Source organism: Schistocerca gregaria, chromosome 11 (assembly GCF_023897955.1).
Source record: "Schistocerca gregaria isolate iqSchGreg1 chromosome 11, iqSchGreg1.2, whole genome shotgun sequence".
Taxonomy (NCBI): Eukaryota; Metazoa; Arthropoda; class Insecta; order Orthoptera; family Acrididae; genus Schistocerca; species Schistocerca gregaria.
The window spans coordinates 70,786,858-70,809,872 of record NC_064930.1 but is presented as its reverse complement, the minus strand read 5'-3'; the positions used below and the strand labels follow the sequence as shown (position 1 = coordinate 70,809,872).

Genomic DNA, 23,015 nt, shown 5'->3' with positions numbered 1-23,015 from the left:
CAAAAGCGTTGGAATACACAAATTTGCCTATTTACCTGAAAATTGAGAGAAGTTGTTAAAATATTTCTTCGAAAATAGTCATAACCCGTCATGCAAACTATGGGACAGTCTCCTACAAAATTTTATACCTGTCAGGTAGTTGACGCGTCGTCGCGCCAAAGTCCTCAAATCTGCCTCTGAGCAGTATGGGACTTAACATCTGAGGTCATCAGTCCCCTAGAACTTAGAATTACTTAAACCTAATTAACCTAAGGACATCACACACAGCCATGCCCGAGGCAGGATTCGAACCTGCCTAAGTCCTGTTTAAGGTCTGTGACCGTTGGCGTTTCCGTATTTGTACCTGCCATTCCACGAATAATGGGACTCTTGTCGCCGTGTACCTGAGTAGCGACGGTCATAACTGCCGAATAAACGTTTCTCATCAGTTGAAAGCTTGGCAGGCGTTTATCCTTTAAAATGGAACAAAAACTGCAAGCTGTTCACGAGTTGTCAGTCAGTGCAATTTTGACAATTTTGAACATTTGGTGAAAAACCAAGGAGGTCTTTTGTGGGCTCCACCTAACAATGAAGAACGGCAGGATCTAACAAATTTTGACAAAATTTGACATTCATTGTGTAATTTTGATTTGTAGCGCCTTGTAATTCTTTTTAATCAATTCCTTGCGGAATTCTGACGATTAATTATAAATTTGAAGAGGCATTTGACGAAAAGGAAGCAAAAGTAGCATAGACGGGTCTCGAACCTAGGTCGCCTGGACGGCAGTCTCGCTCGCTTGCCACTTTTCTTTTTTTAAAAAAAAATCTCATTTTCTTCGTTTTTATTCGTTGTATTTGCTTGGAGCGGACGTCATAACACACCCGTTTAAGTTCGTCGTTGATCCATTAACTCAGTCTTTTTATTACAGAGGGCAGCTAGCCCCCTGACCGAACACGCTTTCTTTTTTTTTAAATTGATCTCATTTTGTTCGTTTTTGTTCGTTGCATCTGCTCGGGGCGGACGTCGCAAGACACCCGTTTCAGTTCGTTGTTGATCGATTTACTCAGTTTTTTTATTACAGAGAACAGCTAACCCTCTGACCGAACACGCTGAGTTACCGTGCCGGCGCCGCTCGGTTACTCGTTCACTTGCCAAAGTAGTGAAACTTTTCTGCATATCAAGAGCTGCGGAAACTTCAACAGGCAATATTTCAAAAACGACGCCGCATTGGCACCTTCAATTTTAGGGTGTGATAGGTGGCTACCCACACTACAAGCAGGCGAGGTGGGAGCTCATAACTCGATGCACCTCCCAGAAGGTGCACTCGTGAGTCGCTCTCGCTCCCACGTCAAAGGCAGGTACAGACGAAGCAATAAAACAGCAGCGGGTACTCAGCGAGGAATACAGTTGCGGGAGGAGATTCTCTATCACACAAACTACGCTGCGTAGCAGAAAAAGTGAAGTACCGGGTGATCAAAAAGTCAGCATCAATTTGAAAACTGAATAAATCACGGAATAATTTACATAGAGAGGTTCAAATTGACACACATGCTTGGGATGACATGGGGTTTTATTAGGACCAAAAAAATACAAAAGTTCAATAAATGTCCGACAGATGGCGCTTCATCTGATCAGAATAGCAATCATTAGCATAACAATGTAAGACAAAGCAAAGATGATGTTCTTTACAGGAAATGCTCAACATGACCACCATCATTCCTCAACAATAGCTGTAGTCGAGGAATAATGTTGTGAACAGCACTGTAAAGCATGTCCGGAGTTATGGTGAGGCATTGGCGTCGGATGTTGTCTTTCAGCATCCCTAGAGATGTCGGTCGATCACGATACACTTGCGACTTCACGCAACCCCAAAGCCAATAATCGCACGGACTGAGGTCTGGGGACCTGGGAGGCCAAGCATGACGAAAGTGGAGGCTGAGCACACGATCATCACCAAAGGACACGCGCAAGAGATCTGTCGGACATTTTGTAAACATGGTTTTTTTTTGTTCTAAAGAAACCCCATGTCATTCCAATCATGAGCGCCAATTTTTACCTCTCTATCTACATTATTCCGTGGTTTATTAAGTTTTCAAATTTATACTGACTTTTTGATCACCCGGTTCTTTGACGACAAAGCCAGCGGCCGTGTGGGAATATAACGTCGTTTATTCCTTTAAAAAATATGCTTCCAGTTTCGACACGACATGGTGTCATCTTCAGGTCCCGAACGTAACATGCCATCCACAACCATTTTCCTGTGCATTGGGGTTGGGTTAGGTTCTTTGGGGAAGGAGACATGACAGCTAGGTCATCGGTCTCATCGGATTAGGGAAGGACGGGGAAGGAAGTCGGCCGTGCCCTTTCAGAGGAACCATCCCGGCATTTGCCCGGAGCGATTTAGGGAAACCACGGAAAACCTAAATCAGGATGGTCGGACGCGGGATTGAACCATCGTCCTCCCGAATGCGAGTCCAGTGTCCTGTACATTGAACTACTATAATCCATTCATCGATAGAATAAACCTGATGTAAATGTTGTTATGCTCTTGTAAGTAGGCCCTACTTTTGTTTCAGCTAACTTACTATTATGTTATGGTAAATGAAAGTTTGCAGTATTTTAATGTTAGCAGTCATCGACCATTCTGTGAATCACGCTTTAGCTACGTAGTCTTTATGCAAAAATCGAGTCCAGTCACAGCCTCTGCAGCCTTGTGCTCTGATTGTCGCGCTGTTAACGCACAGTATGGCTGAGGCTGCTTTCTGTTCCGTAGTAAAACACGCGCGTGGAACACGGTTAAAAAGTAAAGTGCCGAGAAATAGGCTGTCCTTAATGTTTTTCATGAATTTGTGTTGTTAATCGGCTTTGAAATTTTCCCTGTAGTCGATAAACAAACCCACATTGAACGTATGGCGCAGTCCTGAGTCGAAACAAGGCCCCCGGAGTAGACAACATTCCATTAGAACTACTGACAGCCTTGGGAGAGCCAGACCTGACAAAACTCTACCATCTGGTGAGCAACATGTATGAGACAGGCAAAATACCCTCAGACTTCAACAAGAATTTAATAATTCCAATCCCAAAGAAAGCAGGTGTTGACAGATGTGAAAATTACAAAACTATCAGTTTAATAAATCACAGCTGCAAAATACTAACGCGAATTCTTTACAGACGAATGGAAAAACTAGTAGAAGCCGACCTCGGGGAAGATCAGTTTGGATTCCGTAGAAATGCTGGAACATGTGAGGCAATACTGACCCTACGACTTATCTTAGAAGAAAGATTAAGGAAAGGCAAACCTACGTTTCTAGCATTTATAGACTTAGAGAAAGCTTTTGACAATGTTGATTGGAATGCTTTCTTTGAAGCAGGGGTAAAATACAGGGAGCGAAAGGCTATTTACAATTTGTATGGAAACCAGATGGCAGTTATAAGAGTCGAGGGACATGAAAGGGAAGCAGTGGTTGGGAAGGGAGTGAGACAGGGTTGTAGCCTGTCCCCGATGTTATTCAATCTCTATATTAAGCAAGCAATAAAGAAAAAAAAAAGAAAAGTTCGGAGTAGGTATTAAAATCCGTGGTGAAGAAATAAAAGCTTTGAGGTTCACCGATGACATTGTAATTCTGTCAGAGACAGCAAAGGACTTGGAAGAGCAGATGAACAGAATGAACAGCGTCTTGAAAAGAGGGTATAAGATGAACATCAACAATATCAAAACGAGGATAATGGAATGTAGTCGAATTAAGTCGGGTGATGCTGAGGGAATTAGATTAGGAAATGAGACACTTGAAGTAGTAAAGGAGTTTTGCTATTTGGGGAGCAAAATAACTGATGATGGTCGAAGTAGAGAGGATGTAAAATGTAGACTGGCATTGGCAAGGAAGGCGTTTCTGAAGAAGAGAAATTTGTTAACATCGAGTATAGATTTAAGTGTCAGGAAGTCATTTCTGAAAGTATTTTTATGGAGTGTAGCCATGTATGGAAGTGAAACATGGACAATAAATAGTTTGGACAAGAAGAGAATAGAAGCTTTCGAAATGTGGTGCTACAGAAGAATGCTGATTATTAGATGGGCAGATCATATAACTAATGAGGAAGTATTAAATAGGATTGGGGAGAAGAGGAGTTTGTGGCACAACTTGACTAGAAGAAGGGATCGGTTGGTAGGACATGTTCTGAGGCATCAAGGGATCACCAATTTAGTACTGGAGGGCAGTGTGGAGGGTAAAAATCGTAGAGGGAGACCAAGAGATGAATACACTAAGCAGATTCAGAAGGATGCAGGTTGCAGTAGGTACTTGGATATGAAGAAGCTTGCACAGGATAGAGCAGCATGGAGAGCTGCATCAAACCAGTCTCAGGACTGAAGACCACAACAACAACAACAACGCAGTCCTTAGTGTAATGGAAGGTGAAAATATAGCGGTTACTCGTGCGTTGGTTCAAATCTCCGCAATATCATTTTTTTCTCGTTCAATTTCACATACAAACATCTCGTCATTATACAACTCATCATCTTCTTGTTTCTAATTTCACACTGGGCGAGATATTCCTGTTTCCATTTGAAATACAAGTTGTTAATTAGCGATGTTTTATGAAAGACTGATAATAAAAGTTGTTTAAAGTAAGAAAACACAAACACCTTAATTTTTTAAAGCACATGTGAAAAACCAAATCCTTTTTATTTGGACTGTGCCCATCGTTTTATACCACAGAGGCAGATAAATATCGTAGAAACATGAAAAACAATCATTTGCACAGCATGTATTTTTACCGTTGCCACTGTACCATTACAATATGAGCCCAACAGAACTGATCTGGAGCCAAGCTGCGCGATTTAACCCGAGAAGTGACAAGGTTGTTAATCTGCCAGACGTTCTGGAACTAACGCACGCAAGTTTCTCACACGTCACTGCCGAACGATGGCGGGATATAGAACGGCTCGTCATAAAAGAAGAGGAGAAAATGCTGCGCCTGTTTGGCTTCGTGGATTCTGTTGTTGATACACTCGCTATCAACGTAGCAGGTGACACTGCCAGAACTGAAATGTACTTTTTGGATTGGGATGAGGAAGGAGCTAAGAGATTACCAGATGACTGACTGTTAGTAATACCTTCAGTAGTTTCAATATTTAACTTTACGTGAAATCTTTAGTACTCTCTTACGCTACACACAGCTTATTCAGAAAAATTAACCTGTGACAAAGTCAGCAATTTTCATCATTCGTGTTTTTAAGTAGAATAGTACGTTAGCTAAAAACGATTACGTGTTGCGGTTTTCGTCTAGTCGTCAAAGGAGCGGATTGTGGCAGAGTTGCAATGTATTATTTCATGCTGCTTGAAAATTAAATAACATTCGAAGCTGTGTTGCTCCTGTGCTCGCCTCTCTCTGCGTGTGAACTGCAGCTGGCCACGCCACACCAGGCTAGCTGTACCAGCTGACCGGCCAGTGCTGTCCGAGTTAAATGCGCCGCTAAAGCTGTTGTCCCGCATTGTCGCTAACTCGATGTGGGAGTAACGCACAGCACAAAACCTATCCTCCTCATTACCGTACTTGACAGTACTCGAGACAGCTTGGGTGCACTCCCAAAGAAACAGAAATCCAATGAGGATCCAGCAAACGCGGAATAAAACGTAGTACAATGCTTACACCAGGTTTAGTCTTATGACCAGCGGATTATAGTTCATCATCATTCCTAAGGGAAAGAATGGCTGCTCTCTCTGCGGAAGAAATGCTATCGAGCCCGACGCTTCTTGCATTATTTCTTCCGATTGACCCTCGGGAGACTGGACCATCACTGGAGGTGCATGATCAGAGACATACATCGATGGCCTTTATTTTTTACGCTGTGGCATACTGTTTAACATTGGAAGAATTTTCAGGAATTGTAACATTACTAGTGTGTTCCGTCGGCCTTCTAAGATTATGGCAGTATTCGACTCTGTGAAAGATGATTTGGGGCTTAGGAAACCCGGTGTATCCAAAATTCGGTGTCAATGTGGGAAGGCTTACATTGGCCGTTCGAGTCGCACAGTTCATGACAGGTGTGTCGAACTTCGCCGTCATACGAGGCTACAACAGCGAGGAAAAAAAAAATCGGTAGTAGAAGAACACTGCTCAAATGAGGCACACGGTATGAAATTTGACGAAACTGTGTTAGTTGCCAACACCTCCGGTTTTTGGAACAGTGTCTATAAAGAGGGAATTGCCATTTTGTTGGCGGATAATTTAATTAGCAGAGACAATGGGTTTCCTCTTGTTAGGACGTGGAATCTTGTACCATCTCGCATCAAAATTGAACGTCTTCGGTGCGGCCTTGATTGCGATATATCGTTGCCAGCAGTGTTTCACTGAGGGCGGCGCCACCTCCCTGTTTTGGAAGGCAGAAACCGTGATGGCAGGCGCATGCGCCGTGTACTCAACGGCGGCCTATATAGGACGTCGATTTGCAGTCTGGCGTCAGTTCTCGGAGGGACTCACCAGAAGAAGCAGCATTTCCTCAAGATGGCGACCAGCTGGATCGACGAAATATGGAATCGAGTTCCGGAATGAGATTTTCACTCTCCAGCGGAGTGTGCGCCGATATGAAACTTCCGGGCAGTGTAAAACTGAGTGCTGGACCGAGACTGAAACTCGGGACCTTTGCCTTTCGCGGGCAAGTGCTCTACCAACTGAGCTACCGAAGCACGACTCACGCCCCGTCCTCACAGCTTTACTTCTGCCAGTACCTCGTCTCCTACCTTCCAAACTTTACAGAAGCTCTCCTGCGAACCTTGCAGAACTAGCACTCCTCAAAGAAAGGATATTGCGGAGACATGCTTAGCCACAGCTTGGGGGATGTTTCCAGAATGAGATTGTCACTCTGCAGCTGAGTGTGAGCTGATGTGAAACTTACTGGGGTGAGTCGTGCTCAGTCGGTAGAGCACTTACCGGGAAAGGCAAAAGTCCCGATTTCGAGTCTCGGTTCGGCACACAGTTTTAATCTGCCAGGAAGTTTCTTGTGGAATCGATTTTGGGATCTGGCAGCAAACCCGAAGTTTCGAGTTCATTTATCCCGCTATGTGAATACTGAGGTGGTCCAGAAGCTCCGCTTGTTACACGCGTCGCAGACATTTTAAACACGTTAGCACTATTTCACGATTAACACTAGACGCCGACAGTTTGGGTACACTAATTCCGTTTCGGGGAGTACGGGGTGGCGGCAGGAAGGACATCCGGCCTTCCCTACAACTAACATTGCCAAATCCGTTGTAACTGCGCCGGCCCTGCGATCGCTGCGGGACTATGGCGTAAGCGAAAGAAGAAAAAGGGTTTGTTGCCATTCCCTTTTCAGTCGGTGTTGTATTTGCTTCAGCAGCTGTCGTACTGCCCAACGTCCGATCTACGTGAAACCTGAGGCCTCCTACCTGTAATTACCGTCTCAGTATGAATACACACAAAGTTGGGTCTAAAGGACATTTTGCTATCATCATCAGGCCCTGCTTGACTCTCATTAATTTAAAAAAAATGGTTCAAATGGCTCTGAGGACTATGTGACTTAACATCTGCGGTCATAAGTCCCCTTGAACTTAAAACTACTTAAACCTAACCAACCTAAGGACATCACACACATCCATGCCCGAGGCAGGATTCGAACCTGCGTCCGTAGCGGTCGCGCGGTTTCAGACTGAAGCGCCTAGAACCGCACGGCCACAACGGCCGGCCTTTAATTAAAAGAAGTCCAGTGTAGCACCTTATATTGTACTGCATTGTTTGTTAACCGGGGTCCCGGAAACGACTGAGAGGCTCCGTTCCCGCCGCCAGCCGCAGTGGTCCACGACGACTACCGCAGTCCACTTCACCCCTCCGCCGCCCCACACCGAACCCAGGGTTGTTGTGCGGTTCGGCCCCCGGTGAACCCACCCCCAGGGAACGTCTCACACCAGACTAGTGTGGTAGAGTAATGGTGGTGCATGCGTACGTGGAGAACTTGTTTGCGCAGCAGTCGCCGACATAGTGCAGCTGGGGCAGAATAAGGGGAACCGGCCCGCATTCGTCGAGACAGATGGAAAACCGCCTAAAAACCATCCACAGACTGGCCGCCTCACCGGACCTCGACACAAACCCGCCGGTATTGGCTCTCCGGCGGCCTTACCTTTCCTAAAGTCAAACTGATCGTCATCTAAAACATCCGCAGTTTTCTTTTGCCATTCTTCTGTATGTTATTCTTGTCAGGATCGTGGACGCATGAACTGTTAAGCTGATTGTACGATAATTCTCGCACGTGCCAACTCTTGCAGTCTTCGGAATAGTGTGGCTTCCCGAAAGTAAGACTCATACACTCTACACGCCAACGTGAACAGTCGTTTTGTTGCCGCTTTCCCCAATCATTTTACAAATCGGTTTTGTTATCAGTGAAATAAGTTCAATACCGTCTCATTTCGCTTCCGCCTGGGTGCTTCACTTACAGAGGGGTCCAAAAAACTGTATCCACTGTTTAAAAGTCCATAACATGCAAACTAATTGACAGAGTTGTCTCATTTTTGGTGAAAGTGTAGCTTAAAGTCCAACTGTAGGTGTTCGAAATGGTACCCATCAAAATCCACACACAAACGATGCCGTCCAACTCCAGCACGAACTATTGACTGCAACGAGTTCAGTTGGATATTTGCACATGAATGGACGATGGATTCTGGAAGTTCATCCAATGTGCTTGGCTATTGTCGATAAACGAAGTCCTTTAGTGATCCCCTCAGGTAAAAGTCCAGAGGAGTTGGGTCTGGGGAACGCGATGGATACTCCACAGCACCTCTACGCCCTATCCGTCTTCCTGGTCGATTTTCGACGAGATACGCCCTAACGCGACTTTGGTAGTGGGCTGGGGCACCAACTTGTTGAAAGTAAACTGTCCCGTCTCCGTACAAGTAAAAGATGGCAGGTAAAATGGGTGTCTGAAGCTTCTGAAGGTACACCTCACCGGTAACTGCGCCGGCGGAAAAATGGATAGGCCGTAGAGATGCTGTGGAGTATCCACCACGTTCCGCAGACCTAACTCCTCTGGACTTTTACCTGTGGGGAGCACTAAAGGGCGTCGTTCATCGACAATAGCCACGCACATTGGATGGACTTGGAGAATCCATCGTACATTCGTGTGCAAATATCCAACTGAACACGTTGCAGTCGTCAGTTGCGGCATCGTTTGTGTGTGGATGTTAATGGTGACCATTTCGAACACCTGCAGTGATATCTTTAAGTTGGACTTTCAGCTACACTTCCACCAAAAATGACACAACTCTGTTAATTAGTTTGCCAGTTATGGACTTTTAAACAGTGGATACATTTTTTTGGACCTGTCTGTATTTTGTCAGGCAGCATAGTTACTTTTATGTCGCGTGTGAGACCGCAACAAATCATCGTCCCGCAGAAGTACCTCGAGTTGCGCGCCTGCCAGCGCAGGCTGCCCGCCACGCAGCTTCGTGCTGCGTGTTGCCGATGTGCCCCCTGGCAGGCGCGCTTCGTTTGCTTACGTTGGCCTCGAACCAAGTGGCGCGCGACTTGACACGCACGCCCTTCTAATTCTCCGTTGCCTGCCGCAGCTGTCGTATTTGTTTTTCCTCCTCCCACTCCGCCCCGCCCAGCCTCTTTTTTTCATGTCGGTACGCGCACGGCGGCTGTTGTACCTCTCGTGTCGGCGAACCCGCCTCCGCAGAACCGCTCCGAACAAAGCGGCTGCGACACCTGCCAAACGCAGACTTTCAACTAATGGGAACGTGGGTGGAGTGAGGCTGGGTAGGCTGCTGTTGTGTTTGTTGTCGTTACTGTGCCCTATACTCTGATGACTACGACGATGGAGCTTATGCCGTCGCCAGACGGGACGAGGCAGCGAAGAACGCGGTCACAGTGGCTCTCATATTGATCGGTACCACCGACGACATACATCGGCCGGAGACAGCCGATCTTTCCAAATCAGTACGCCGCTACGTGTGCGATCACACTATACCCGCCGGCCGGAGTAGCGAAGCGGTTCTAGGCGCTACAGTCTGGAACCCCGCGGCCGCTACGGTCGCAGGTTGGAATCCTGCCTCGGACATGGATGTGTATGATGTCCTTAGGTTAGTTAGGTTTAAGTAGTTCTAGAGGGCTGATGAACACAGCCATTTGAACCATTTGAACACTATACCCGATCTTACACTGAAGAGCCAAAGCAACTAAGACACCTGCCTAACATCATGTACGGCCTGTGCGAGCACGCAGAAGTACAGCAACACGACGTGGCATGGACTAATGTCTGAAGTAGTGCTGGACGGAACTGACACTATCAGTCCTGCAGAGCTGTCCATAAATCCGTAAGGGTATGAGGGATGGAGGCTCTTCTGGACAGTACGTTGCAAGGCATCCCAGATATGCTCAATAATGTTCATGTCCGAGGAGTTTGGTGCCCATCGGAAACGTGTTCCTGGAGCCACTCTGTAACAATGCTGGATGTGTGGGGTGTTTCTTTTCTTTAATGTAATTTTAAAATCTTTGCAGAAAGGTAGGCCGGCAGCGGCCTATCTATGCCGCTCTTCGGCGACAGAAAAGAAACATACATAAAACAGGAAGACATATTGACAAACATAAATGGAGGATAAAAACAGGAGACATAGATATTAAAATAAATGTTGGCGTTCACGGACGCACTGTTTGTATAAAAACGTTCAGCACTGCGCACAACGGAGACACAGAGTTTCAAACGTGAACGGAAGAGGAATGAAGGAGAGACACTGAGTAACTGATGGGAAGACACAAAAATAGCACAGTGGCGACGATCTCGGGCGCACACGAAAAAGCTAGGGGCCTACAAGAGGGAAGGGGTGAGGGGAGGAGGGGGGGGGGGGGAAGATGCCAGTGGGAGAGAAGAAGGGAGGGGGAAGGGAGGGGGTATGGGAGTTTGTGGAGGCCAGGGGAGGAGGGAGGAGAGGAGGGAGGATGGGGAGGGAGTGCCCTGGAGGCAAAACACAGGAGGAGGAAAAAGGGGAGATCAAAGCTGGTAGGAGGGGTAGATGGAGGGGACGAGGGCATCATCCGTGTGGGGTGGCGCATTGTCCTGCTGAAATTGCCCAAGTCTGTTGGCATGCACATTGGACACGAGTGAATGCTGATGATCAGACAGGATTCTTGCGTACATGCCGCCTGTCAGTCCTATCTAGAGATATCAGGGGCCCCATATTACTCCAACTGCACACTCCCCACACCATTACAGAGCTTCCGCGAGGTTGAACAGTCTCCTGCTGACATGCAAGATCCGTCCATGGATTCATGACGTTGTCTCCATACCCGTACACGTCCAATTTGATACGAGACTCGTCCGACCAGGCAACATTCTTCCAGTCATGTCGGTGGCGACGCGCAGAGGCGAGGCGTAACTGGCAGTCGGGAAGACTTGGCATATACAGGGTGTCACCTAACATTACCGCTGGATATACTTCGTAAACCACATCAAATACTGACGAACCGATTCCACAGACCGAACGTGAGGAGAGGGGCTAGTGTAAGTGGTTAATACAAACCATACAAAAATGTACAGAAGTATGTTTTTTAACACACACCTACGTTTTTTAAAATGGAACCACGTTAGTTTTGTTAGCACATGTAAACATATAAACAAATACGTAATCAGTGCCGTTTGTTGCATTGTAAAATGTTAATTACATCCGGAGATATTGTAACCTAAAGTTGACGCTTGAAACGTTGTTCACACTTCATTGCAGGGGCCCAAACAGCTGCAATATACATCGCGTTTCTACAGAATGATCTGCCAACGTTGCTCGAAAATGGTCCACTGGAATCGCGTCGACGTATGTGGTATCAGCATGATGGTGCACCTGCACATTCCGCAATTAACACTAGGTTGGCCCTTGACAGGATGTTCGACGGGCGTTTCATAGGACGTGGAGGACGCATAAATTGGCCAGTCCGTTCTCCTGATCTTACACCTCTGGACTTCTTTCTGTGGGGTAGGTTAAAGGAGAATGTGTACCGTGACGTGCCTACAACCCCAGAGGATATGAAACAACGTATTGTGGCAGCCTGCGGCGACATTACACCAGATGTACTGCGGCGTGTACGACATTCATTACGCCAGAGATTGTAATTGTGTGCAGCAAATGATGGCCACCACATTGAACATCTATTGGCCTGACATGTCGGGACACACTCTATTCCACTCCGTAATTGAAAACGGAAACCACGTGTGTACGTGTAGCTCACCCCTCATGGTAATGTACAAGTGCGTCAGTGAAAAAGGCCAATAAAAAGGTGTTAGCATGTGGACGTAATGTGCTGTTCCAGTCTCTTCTGTACCTGACGTCCATCACCGTTCCCTTTGGATCCCTACGTAATTCGGTGGTCTCCGATACACACGATAGAACAACGGAGGAGTGGTACTCAAGCGTCAACTTTAGGTTACAATATGTCCGGATGTAATCAACATTTTACAATGCAACAAACGGCACTGATTACGTATTTGTTTATATGTTCAGATGTGCTAACAAAACTAACGGGGTTCCACTTTTAAAAAAAAGGTAGGTTTGTGTTAAAAACCATACTTCCGTGCATTTTTGTATGGTTTGTATTAACCAATTACGCTAGCCCCTCTCCTCACGTTCGGTCTGTGGAATCGATTTGTCAGTATTTGATGTGGCTTACGAAATATATCCAGCGGTAATGTTAGGTGACTCACCCTGTATAATGATACAAGTGAAGACGTCATCCTAACTAACAGTGCATTACACAAATGTTTTGACACAACTGGTTTATACAGGGTGGTCCGTCTTCAGCGTAAATTTCGAGCTACGGTATGCAACGTTTATCGAAACAGGCTGCGTTGAATGTCGTCCTCGAAGTGGCAGGCCTCGTGTGTGCGACGCAACTGTTTAATCGTGTTCGGCAATCGTGTCAACGGAGTCCGTCTGAAACAAATCGTCAAGCATCGTGTGAACCTCAAATAGCGCAAGCAAGTGTGGTGAAGATTCTTCGTGAGAGGCTTACGCTGCATGCTTACAAAGTGCAAATCGTACAGGGGCCTTGCAGCCGAACGATTTGCTGACACGTGCTGCATTTGAAACTGAGATTCCCAACAGGATTGTTGGCGCTAACGATTACTTCAGTCGCATATGCTTCACCGATGAATCCACTTTTCATGTCTGTCGAACGGTAGATAGGCATAATGTCAGTGTATGGGGTTCAGAGTCTCCACATGATACTGTACAATCACAGCGAGACAGTGAAACAGCGAATGTTTGGTGCGGCCTAATGCATAACGAGGTTTATGTATCGCTTTTCTTCGCGGGAAAATCCATTGCCGCTAACATTTACTTAGACGTTTTCAACAGTTCTTTGCCCCACACTTAGAAGAATGTCAACCATGGATACTTTTCCAGCAAGATGGAGCACCCCTCCTCTGGGCTTTGATAATGCGTGATTTCCTGGATGAACCATTTCCGAATCGGTGGACTGGAAGGAACGGTCCAACACTCTGGCCAACCCGCTCTCCAAACATTACGCCCCTTGACTTTTTTTTCTGTGGCTATGTCAGGGACAGAGTATTCGTCACACCATTTGGTGACGTCGACGAACTGAAGGCTAGGATAGAAGCTGCTGAGGGTACCGTGACGTTACGAAACACCTGGCGGGATCTGGAATACCGCCTCGACATTCTCCGAGCTACCGAGGGAACACACCTTGAGGTTTACTAACGTAAGTGGCCTCAAAAAGAATAGGTAATACTAACGCATGTAACGCCGTCAAATGTGACATACACACCTGGAAATTGAAATAAGAACACCGTGAATTCATTGTCCCAGGAAGGGGAAACTTTATTGACACATTCCTGGGGTCAGATACATCACATGATCACACTGACAGAACCACAGGCACATAGACACAGGCAACAGAGCATGCACAATGTCGGCACTAGTACAGTGTATATCCACCTTTCGCAGCAATGCAGGCTGCTATTCTCCCATGGAGACGTTCGTAGAGATGCTGGATGTAGTCCTGTGGAACGGCTTGCCATGCCATTTCCACCTGGCGCCTCAGTTGGACCAGCGTTCGTGCTGGACGTGCAGACCGCGTGAGACGACGCTTCATCCAGTCCCAAACATGCTCAATGGGGGACAGATCCGGAGATCTTGCTGGCCAGGGTAGTTGACTTACACCTTCTAGAGCACGTTGGGTGGCACGGGATACATGCGGACGTGCATTGTCCTGTTGGAACAGCAAGTTCCCTTGCCGGTCTAGGAATGGTAGAACTATGGGTTCGATGACGGTTTGGATGTACCGTGCACTATTCAGCGTCCCCTCGCCGATCACCAGAGGTGTACGGCCAGTGTAGGAGATCGCTCCCCACACCATGATGCCGGGTGTTGGCCCTGTGTGCCTCGGTCGTATGCAGTCCTGATTGTGGCGCTCACCTGCACGGCGCCAAACACGCATACGACCATCATTGGCACCGAGGCAGAAGCGACTCTCATCGCTGAAGACGACACGTCTCCATTCGTCCCTCCATTCACGCCTGTCGCGACACCACTGGAGGCGGGCTGCACGATGTTGGGGCGTGAGCGGAAGACGGCCTAACGGTGTGCGGGACCGTAGCCCAGCTTCATGGAGACGGTTGCGAATGGTCCTCGCCGATACCCCAGGAGCAACAGTGTCCCTAATTTGCTGGGAAGTGGCGGTGCGGTCCCCTACGGCACTGCGTAGGATCCTACGGTCTTGGCGTGCATCCGTGCGTCGCTGCGGTCCGGTCCCAGGTCGACGGGCACGTGCACCTTCCGCCGACCACTGGCGACAACATCGATGTACTGTGGAGACCTCACGCCCCACGTGTTGAGCAATTCGGCGGTACGTCCACCCGGCCTCCCGCATGCCCACTATACGCCCTCGCTCAAAGTCCGTCAACTGCACATACGGTTCACGTCCACGCTGTCGCGGCATGCTACCAGTGTTAAAGACTGCGATGGAGCTCCGTATGCCACGGCAAACTGGCTGACACTGACGGCGGCGGTGCACAAATGCTGCGCAGCTAGCGCCATTCGACGGCCAACACCGCGGTTCCTGGTGTGTCCGCTGTGCCGTGCGTGTGATCATTGCTTGTACAGCCCTCTCGCAGTGTCCGGAGCAAGTATGGTGGGTCTGACACACCGGTGTCAATGTGTTCTTTTTTCCATTTCCAGGAGTGTATATCACGCCAGCGTTCGGCTGTGACGTGTGAAAAAGCTGCGTGCGTTAGTTCCGGTACGTCTGACATCGTAACAGTCTTGTTATTTCTCGCGACAAATCCCCTAAATTGGCTCCAGATCAGTTCTGTTGCATTCATATTGTAATGGCACAGTGGAAAACGTAAAAATGCAGCATTTTTATGAAAGAAAATCGTATTGTTACTGGCGATGAAAAATGATTTTATTTTAAGAACCCTAAACGAGAAAAATTATGGGTTAATTCTGGACAACCATCACCATCGACTGCAAAGTCAAATCGATTCGGCAAGAAGACACTGCTGTGTGTTTGGTGGCATCAGAAAGGTGTGGTGTATCACGAGCTTCTAAAACCCGGTGAAACTGTGAATACTAATCAAATGGTTCAAAAGGCTCTGAGCACTATGGGACTTACATCTGTGGTCATCAGTCCCCTAGAACTTAGAACTACTTAAACCTAACTAACCTCAGGACATCACACACATACATGCCCGAGGCAGGATTCGAACCTGCGACCGTAGCGGTCACGCGGTTCCAGACTGAAGCGCCTAGAACCGCTCGGCCACACCGGCCGGCGAATACTAATCGCCACAGACAACAAATGATCAATTTTAACTATGCATTGTCTAACATTCTGCATGGTGTCTGTTTGTTCTGTATCTTGTCTCCCTACCACTTTCGCGCAACGATGCTCTGAGCGTGTTTTTTAGGGAATTGACTAGTTTGAAGGTGGGACCTGTTGCTGGTAAGGAGACGCCAGACCACACATGACATGTAGAGTTCAGAAGAGTTCAGTCAGACTAGCGATGATATAGCCAAATACTTAATGATTTCAGCGTCAGCTCCACTGCACTCCCTGTAAAAGAATCTTAATACTAACTAAATTTAGTGGAAGGGGTTCAAGGCTTTCCTATTTTCAGTTAGCTGGTAAAATAACGTCGAAAAAGCAGTTAAATTTACCATTGGAAATTTTATTCTACTCACAAAACATCGTTTCTAAATTGCAGTATTGATAAAAGGAAGTTTTTTAATGCAAGGTGGTAAAAAACAAAAGCGTTCAACAAAAATGTGAACGAATATTCCCTGAATGGGTTCGCAAGTTCTACAATGGATCAAAGGATGACCTATGCCATGTCACATCTATAATCTAGGTTTAAATTAAGTTTCACAAGAGAGAAAACTATCAAAATGATCTATAGTGACCCTCAATTATCTTTAATTACGTATCTAACTTGTCGTAAATTACAGTGGCTGATGTGGTTTCTCAATAACTATATAACAGAAAAATATTCGCGTTTCAGATTTTTTTACTTCAAGTAGGAAATGTGAACACCATGAGCTTTAATTAACGATCGACACTAGTATTACGCAAAAAGGGGGTGTAACAGATGAGACTTCTGCAGTTCTGAGTGAAGCCTTATGCGCTCAAAAATGCGGCATCGCTTGCTTTCATTACCTTGTCGGTGTTCGTCAGGGGGCGGCAGGCAGCACAGCTCCCCTCACCTCGCCGACTCGGAAGCAACTCTCTTCTCCTAACTTCTCCTTACTACCATTTACCGAAGTTGGTTTAAAAAAAAACCATCTGGCTGTGTTTTCATCTGACCAATCAGGGTCTCAATGTTAACCTTAAGCTCCGCCTACAAAAATTCTGTCTATCCAATGAGAAACGTTATACTTTTCGTGGTGGGGAAATGTTTTTAAAGTTTGCAACGTAACAGAGACGCGAAAAAGTCTCACGCTAAAACCTGCGGCTGGGGTGTGGTTCTTTTCTATACTGTTCTTCTGGAGGGCTCTGTGTTTTAACATGGGCTGGGGGGTGGTCCTTTACGTAACAGAGACGCGAAGAAGTCTCACGCTAAAAATTGAGGCTGGGGTAGCCCTTTTTGTGTTCTCGTGAGACCTATACTGTTCTTCTGGAGGTCTCTAGCATTTAACATGGGCTGGGGGGTGGTCCTAGCGGTTAGCTGGCGACGTGGGTGTCCGTCCCTTATCGTAGGGCCTTCCAGTTTAACACAGTTATGCTCTCGGCTTCTGTTCTCATTTCTCCCCTCGGAACTGCGTCTGTCTCACGGTGGGAAGGTATGACATGCATTTAGGCATTCTTGTGTTGGTCTGTGGTATTCCATTTGCTCACTCGTTACTTGTAGTACTTTGGTTTATTTAATGTCACGATTTATTCGGAGCTATGTGACATACTACTGGATTTGCTTAACATGTCAGCGTTTTCATGGAAGGTGTTGGATTTGCCTGAATGGGCCGAAAGACGTGGCAAAGAATTTTTTTTTACACGACAGTGTACCTGCACACAAATCAAAACTGGTTCAGGATACAATCAAAACACTTGGGTGGGAGCTGCAACCTCACCCGCCTCATTCACCAGACTTGGCCCCTTCTGGCTGCCATTTGTTTTCATCAATGGGACACGCATTGGCTGAGGAACACTTTGATTCCTACGAAGAAGTCGAAAATTGGGTGTCTGATTGGTTTGCTTCAAAAGACGAACATTTCTATTGGCGTGGTGTCCACAAATGGCCAGAAAGGTGGTCAAAATGTATAGAAAGCAATGGTCAGTACTTTGAATAAAATGTTTTTACTTTTCAACTCAAAATTAGTGTTTCATTTTCACAAAAAAACGCTCATTTCGTACCGGTACGCTGGTAAACAAAAAAAAAATTGCAGAATAATCACTCACTCTATTGACAAAATGTTTTTTTTGGAAGAGTGGGGAAGTGATAGGGTCGTACAAAATTACTCTCTGTGACACAGCATAAAGTGCTTCTGCGCAGTTACGTGGTGGTTATGATGATGATAGAAGCTTTCGAAATGTGGTGCTACAGAAGAATTCTGAAGATTAGATGGGTAGATCACATAACTAATGAGGAAGTATTGAATAGGATTGGGGAGAAGAGAAGTTTGTGGCACAACTTGACCAGTAGAAGGGATCGGCTGGTAGGACATGTTCTGAGGCATCAAGGGATCACCAGTTTAGTATTGGAGGGCAGCGTGGAGGGTAAAAAGAGATGAATACACTAAACAGATTCAGAAGGATGTAGGTTGCAGTAGGTACTGGGAGATGAAGCTTGGACAGGATAGAGTAGCATGGAGAGATGCATCAAACGAGTCTCAGGACTGAAGACCACAACAGCAACAACATGATGATGATGATGATGATGGTGGTGATGATGATGATGATGATGATGATGATGATAGTGGTGGTGGTGGTGGTGGTGGTGGTGGTGTCAGTGGCAGTGTTGATGACACGTGACCTTGAGGCAGACTTTGTTCGCTGGCTGGCGGTAACGTTCAGTGGGGTCTCCAGATGTGTCCCGGAATAGAGCAGGGAGCGGCAGGAATAACCGGGCAGCCGCTCCTGTGGCAGCGCTGGGAAGCGTGGGAGGCCCGACTATTCCCGGACACGCACTCAAACACACGTGCGTGTTCCGCAGCTAGCGCCGCGCAGCGGGCGTCGCAAAGACGGCCCTGCGAGTCACTTCTCGACATCTGCATCTACATTTATACTCCGCAAGTGTGTACGGCAGGGCACTTTACGTGCCACTGTCATCACCTCCCTTTCCTGTTCCAGTGGCGTACGGTTCGCGGGAAGAGCGGCTGCCGGAAAGCCTCCGTGCGCGCTCGAATCTCTCTAATTCTACCTCATCCAGAAACGCACCCTCTCGAAACCTGGACAGCGAGCTACACCGCGATGCAGAGCGCCTCTCTTGCAGAGTCTGCCACTTGAGTTTGCTGAACATCTCCGTAACGCTATCACGGTTACCAAATAACCCTGTGACGAAACGTGCCGCTCTTCTTTGGATCTTCTCTATCTCCTCTCTCAACCCGATCTGGTACGGATCCCACACTGATGAGCAATACTCGAGTATAGGTCGAACGAGTGTTTTGTAAGCCACCTCCTTTGTTGATGGACTACATTTTCTGAGGACTCTGCCAATGAATCTCAACCTGGCAACCGCCTTACCGACAATTAATTTTATATGATCATTCCACTTAAAATCGTTCCGCACGCATACTCCCAGATATTTTACAGAAGTAACTGCTACCAGTGTTTGTTCCACTATCATATAATCATACAATAAAGGATTCTTCTTTCTATGTATTCGCAATGCATTACATTTGTCTATGTTAAGGGTCAGTTGCCACTCCCTGCACCAAGTGCCTATCCGCTGCAGATCTTCCTGCATTTCGCTGCAATTTTCTAATGCTGCAACTTCTCTGTATACTACAGCATCATCCGCGAAAAGCCGCACGGAACTTCCGACTCTATCTACTAGGTCATTTATATATACTATGAAAAGCAATGGTCCCATAACACTCCCCTGTGGCACGCCAGAGGTTACTTTAACGTCTGTAGACGTCTCTCCATTGATAACAACATGCTGTGTTCTGTTTGCTAAAAACTCTTCAATCCAGCCCCACAGCTGGTCTGATATTCCGTAGGCTCTTACTTTATCAGGCGACAGTGCGGAACTGTATCGAACGCCTTCCGGTACTCAAGGAAAATCGCATCTACCTGGGAGCCTGTATCTAATATTCTCTGTGTCTCATGAACAAATAAAGCGAGTTGGGTCTCACACGGCCGCTGTTTCCGGAATCCGTGTTGATTCCTACAGAGTAGATTCCGGGTTTCCAAAAACGACATGATACGCGAGCAAAAAACATGTTCTAAAATTCTCCAACAGATCGACGTCAGAGATATAGGTCTATAGTTTTGCGCATCTGCTCGACGCCCCATCTTGAAGACTGGGATTACCTGTACCTCTCACCACACCAGGCCACTCCCTGCACCAAGTGCCTATCCGCTGCAGATCTTCCTGCATTTCGCTGCAATTTTCTAATGCTGCAACTTCTCTGTATACTACAGCATCATCCGCGAAAAGCCGCACGGAACTTCCGACACTATCTACTAGGTCATTTATATATATTGTGAAAAGCAATGGTCCCATAACACTCCCCTGTGGCACGCCAGAGGTTACTTTAACGTCTGTAGACGTCTCTCCATTGATTGTGTTCTGTTTGCTAAAAACTCTTCAATCCAGCCCCACAGCTGGTCTGATATTCCGTAGGCTCTTACTTTATCAGGCGACAGTGCGGAACTGTATCGAACGCCTTCCGGTACTCAAGGAAAATCGCATCTACCTGGGAGCCTGTATCTAATATTTTCTGTGTCTCACGAACAAATAAAGCGAGTTGGGTCTCACACGACCGCTGTTTCCGGAATCCGTGTTGATTCCTACAGAGTAGATTCCGGGTTTCCAAAAACGACATGATACGCGAGCAAAAAACGTGTTCTAAAATTCTCCAACAGATCGACGTCAGAGATATAGGTCTATAGTTTTGCGCATCTGCTCGACGCCCCGTCTTGAAGACTGGGATTACCTGTGCCTCTCACTACACCAGGCTCTCCCAGCCAGCCTCCGATTACGCTATGGTGACACGTCAGTTTTTAAAGACGGAAACACAAATCAACGTCAGTTAAATGAGGGTCGGAACTTCAGTAGTGGCATGCCAGCCATGGAGACGGAACGCAGCGCTCTCGAATAGTGGTGATCATGGCGCACGTTAGGTATCGTTTACACTGGCCGTACTTTACGGCAATGTGCGGCCGCATTAGTGTTGCCGTCAACATTGCTGCAACGTTGCTACATAACATGGCAATGTTCTTGTGCGACCAACCAATATTCCTGATAAAACAGCTGTTGCAAGTACACTACTGGCCATTAAAATTGGTAAACCAACAAGAAATACAAAAATATTTACATGAAATGGATATGTCATTAATTGTACGCTAGATGGGTGCCAACACCGTTTTATGGTTTGGCATTATGATTAACTTTTGACAAAGATTTTGTCAACTGCATAGTACAGTTATACACGCCAACAGGCGATTGTACAAATTAGTAAAAAGGAACAAACATAGATGAAAAGCACACCACAGAAAAATTTTTTTTTTAATATTTTTAACTATTTGTCATATTTAAATCCAAGAGCAAAAGTTAATCAGCTTGCCAAACCGTAAAACGGTGTTGGCATCCATCTAGCGTACAGTTAATGACATATCAATTTCGTGTAAATGTTTTAGTATTATATTTTACCTCACTTTGTATGTCTTTCTTCATCTCATTCAGTTTAGCTATATCTTTTCGCATAGAGGGCAAGTTTGCTTCGCAGCGCCTTCTTATGGTTTCTCGTTGTCATAGTCAATTCGCGATGTATCACTTTATTTTTGACCTCTGCTTAAGACAGTATTACGACTCTGTTCACATATTAGTCGGTAGGTAAGTTCGTGTCTTCATTTTAAATGGTTTAATGCGTCTATATACATTTAACTAGTTTACTTTGCTTTAAGTACATTTATTCATTTGGTCACCATTATTAATTATTTTTATTCTTGTATTTGTAGCACCGATGATGGCTGTTAATCAGTTGAAATCGATTTGCAAAAGTGAATAAATGAAACATGGGTTTTGCGACCGGTTGCTGCATATTTGGTAATTTTATGGTTCACTGTCGCTGCCCGACTTGGGAACCACATGGAACCCACCATTCATAAGTCATTCCGTATTTAAAGTTATGTGCTGTCGTCGTTTCCTTTTCTCTGCTGTCACTCGACATAACCGTTTCGTTTGTCTTTTACAGGTGCAGACCATCGCCAAGTACCTTCGCAGCAAGGACAGCAACAAGGTAAGACAATGCGCCCTTTCTCGACCTACGTTGTAGCTATCGGCGGTCGCATGTTCTCCTTTAGAGTACAGCAGTTGAACAAGACGAGCTTGTTGTAATTCAAGCCTGCTCCAGTCTCAGCTATCTGTCACAGTTGTATTTGCTGTGGCTTCACTGTCCCGTAAAACTCTTCAAAAGACTTCCATTTTCGCCATGGACTGTACGTCTATTAGGAATCCACTACCGCACTTTCATACTTTTGGTCAATATCATATGGGTCACACCTGCGGACAATACGTACACAAGGTTAAACACACCACTAACACAATACTTACATTTTTCTCTTTCTCCATCCCAATTCCCCCTAACAACATCTGTTTTTTGTCCTGAGTAATCCGTGAAAATTCCAACAGTGTGCAAATGGATACGCCAGATTGATATATACACTCCTGGAAATTGAAATAAGAACACCGTGAATTCATTGTCCCAGGAAAGGGAAACTTTATTGACACATTCCTGGGGTCAGATACATCACATTATCACACTGACAGAACCACAGGCACATAGACACAGGCAACAGAGCAAGCACAATGTCGGCACTAGTACAGTGTATATCCGCCTTTCGCAGCAATGCAGGCTGCTATTCTCTCATGGAGACGATCGTAGAGATGCTGGATGTAGTCCTGTGGAACGGCTTGCCATGCCATTTCCACCTGGCGCCTCAGTTGGACCAGCGTTCATGCTGGACGTGCAGAGCGCGTGAGACGACGCTTCATCCAGTCGTAAACATGCTCAATGCGGGACAGATCCGGACATCTTGCTGGCCAGGGTAGTTGACTTACACCTTCTAGAGCACGTCGGGTGGCACGGGATACATGCGGACGTGCATTGTCCTGTTGGAACAGCAAGTTCCCTTGCCGGTCTAGGAATGGTAGAACGATGGGTTCGATGACGGTTTTGATGTACCGTGCACTATTCAGTGTCCCATCGACGATCACCAGAGGTGTATGGCCAGTGTAGGAGATCGCTCCCCACACCATGATGCCGGGTGTTGGCCCTGTGTGCCTCGGTCGTATGCAGTCCTGATTGTGGCGCTCACCTGCACGGCGCCAAACACGCATACGACCATCATTGGCACCAAG

General features: G+C 46.5%; 1 protein-coding gene across 1 annotated transcript in view; it reads left to right on the top strand.

Annotated features, from left to right (window-relative positions):
- The window catches only part of LOC126295216 (growth factor receptor-bound protein 14-like), an 857,388-nt gene that overhangs the window by 576,051 nt on the left and 258,322 nt on the right, over positions 1-23,015 (top strand). The window contains exon 8 of the mRNA XM_049987559.1: positions 21,850-21,894. Coding sequence (XP_049843516.1) covers positions 21,850-21,894 — 45 coding nt within the window. The remainder of the gene's footprint in view (positions 1-21,849; positions 21,895-23,015) is intronic.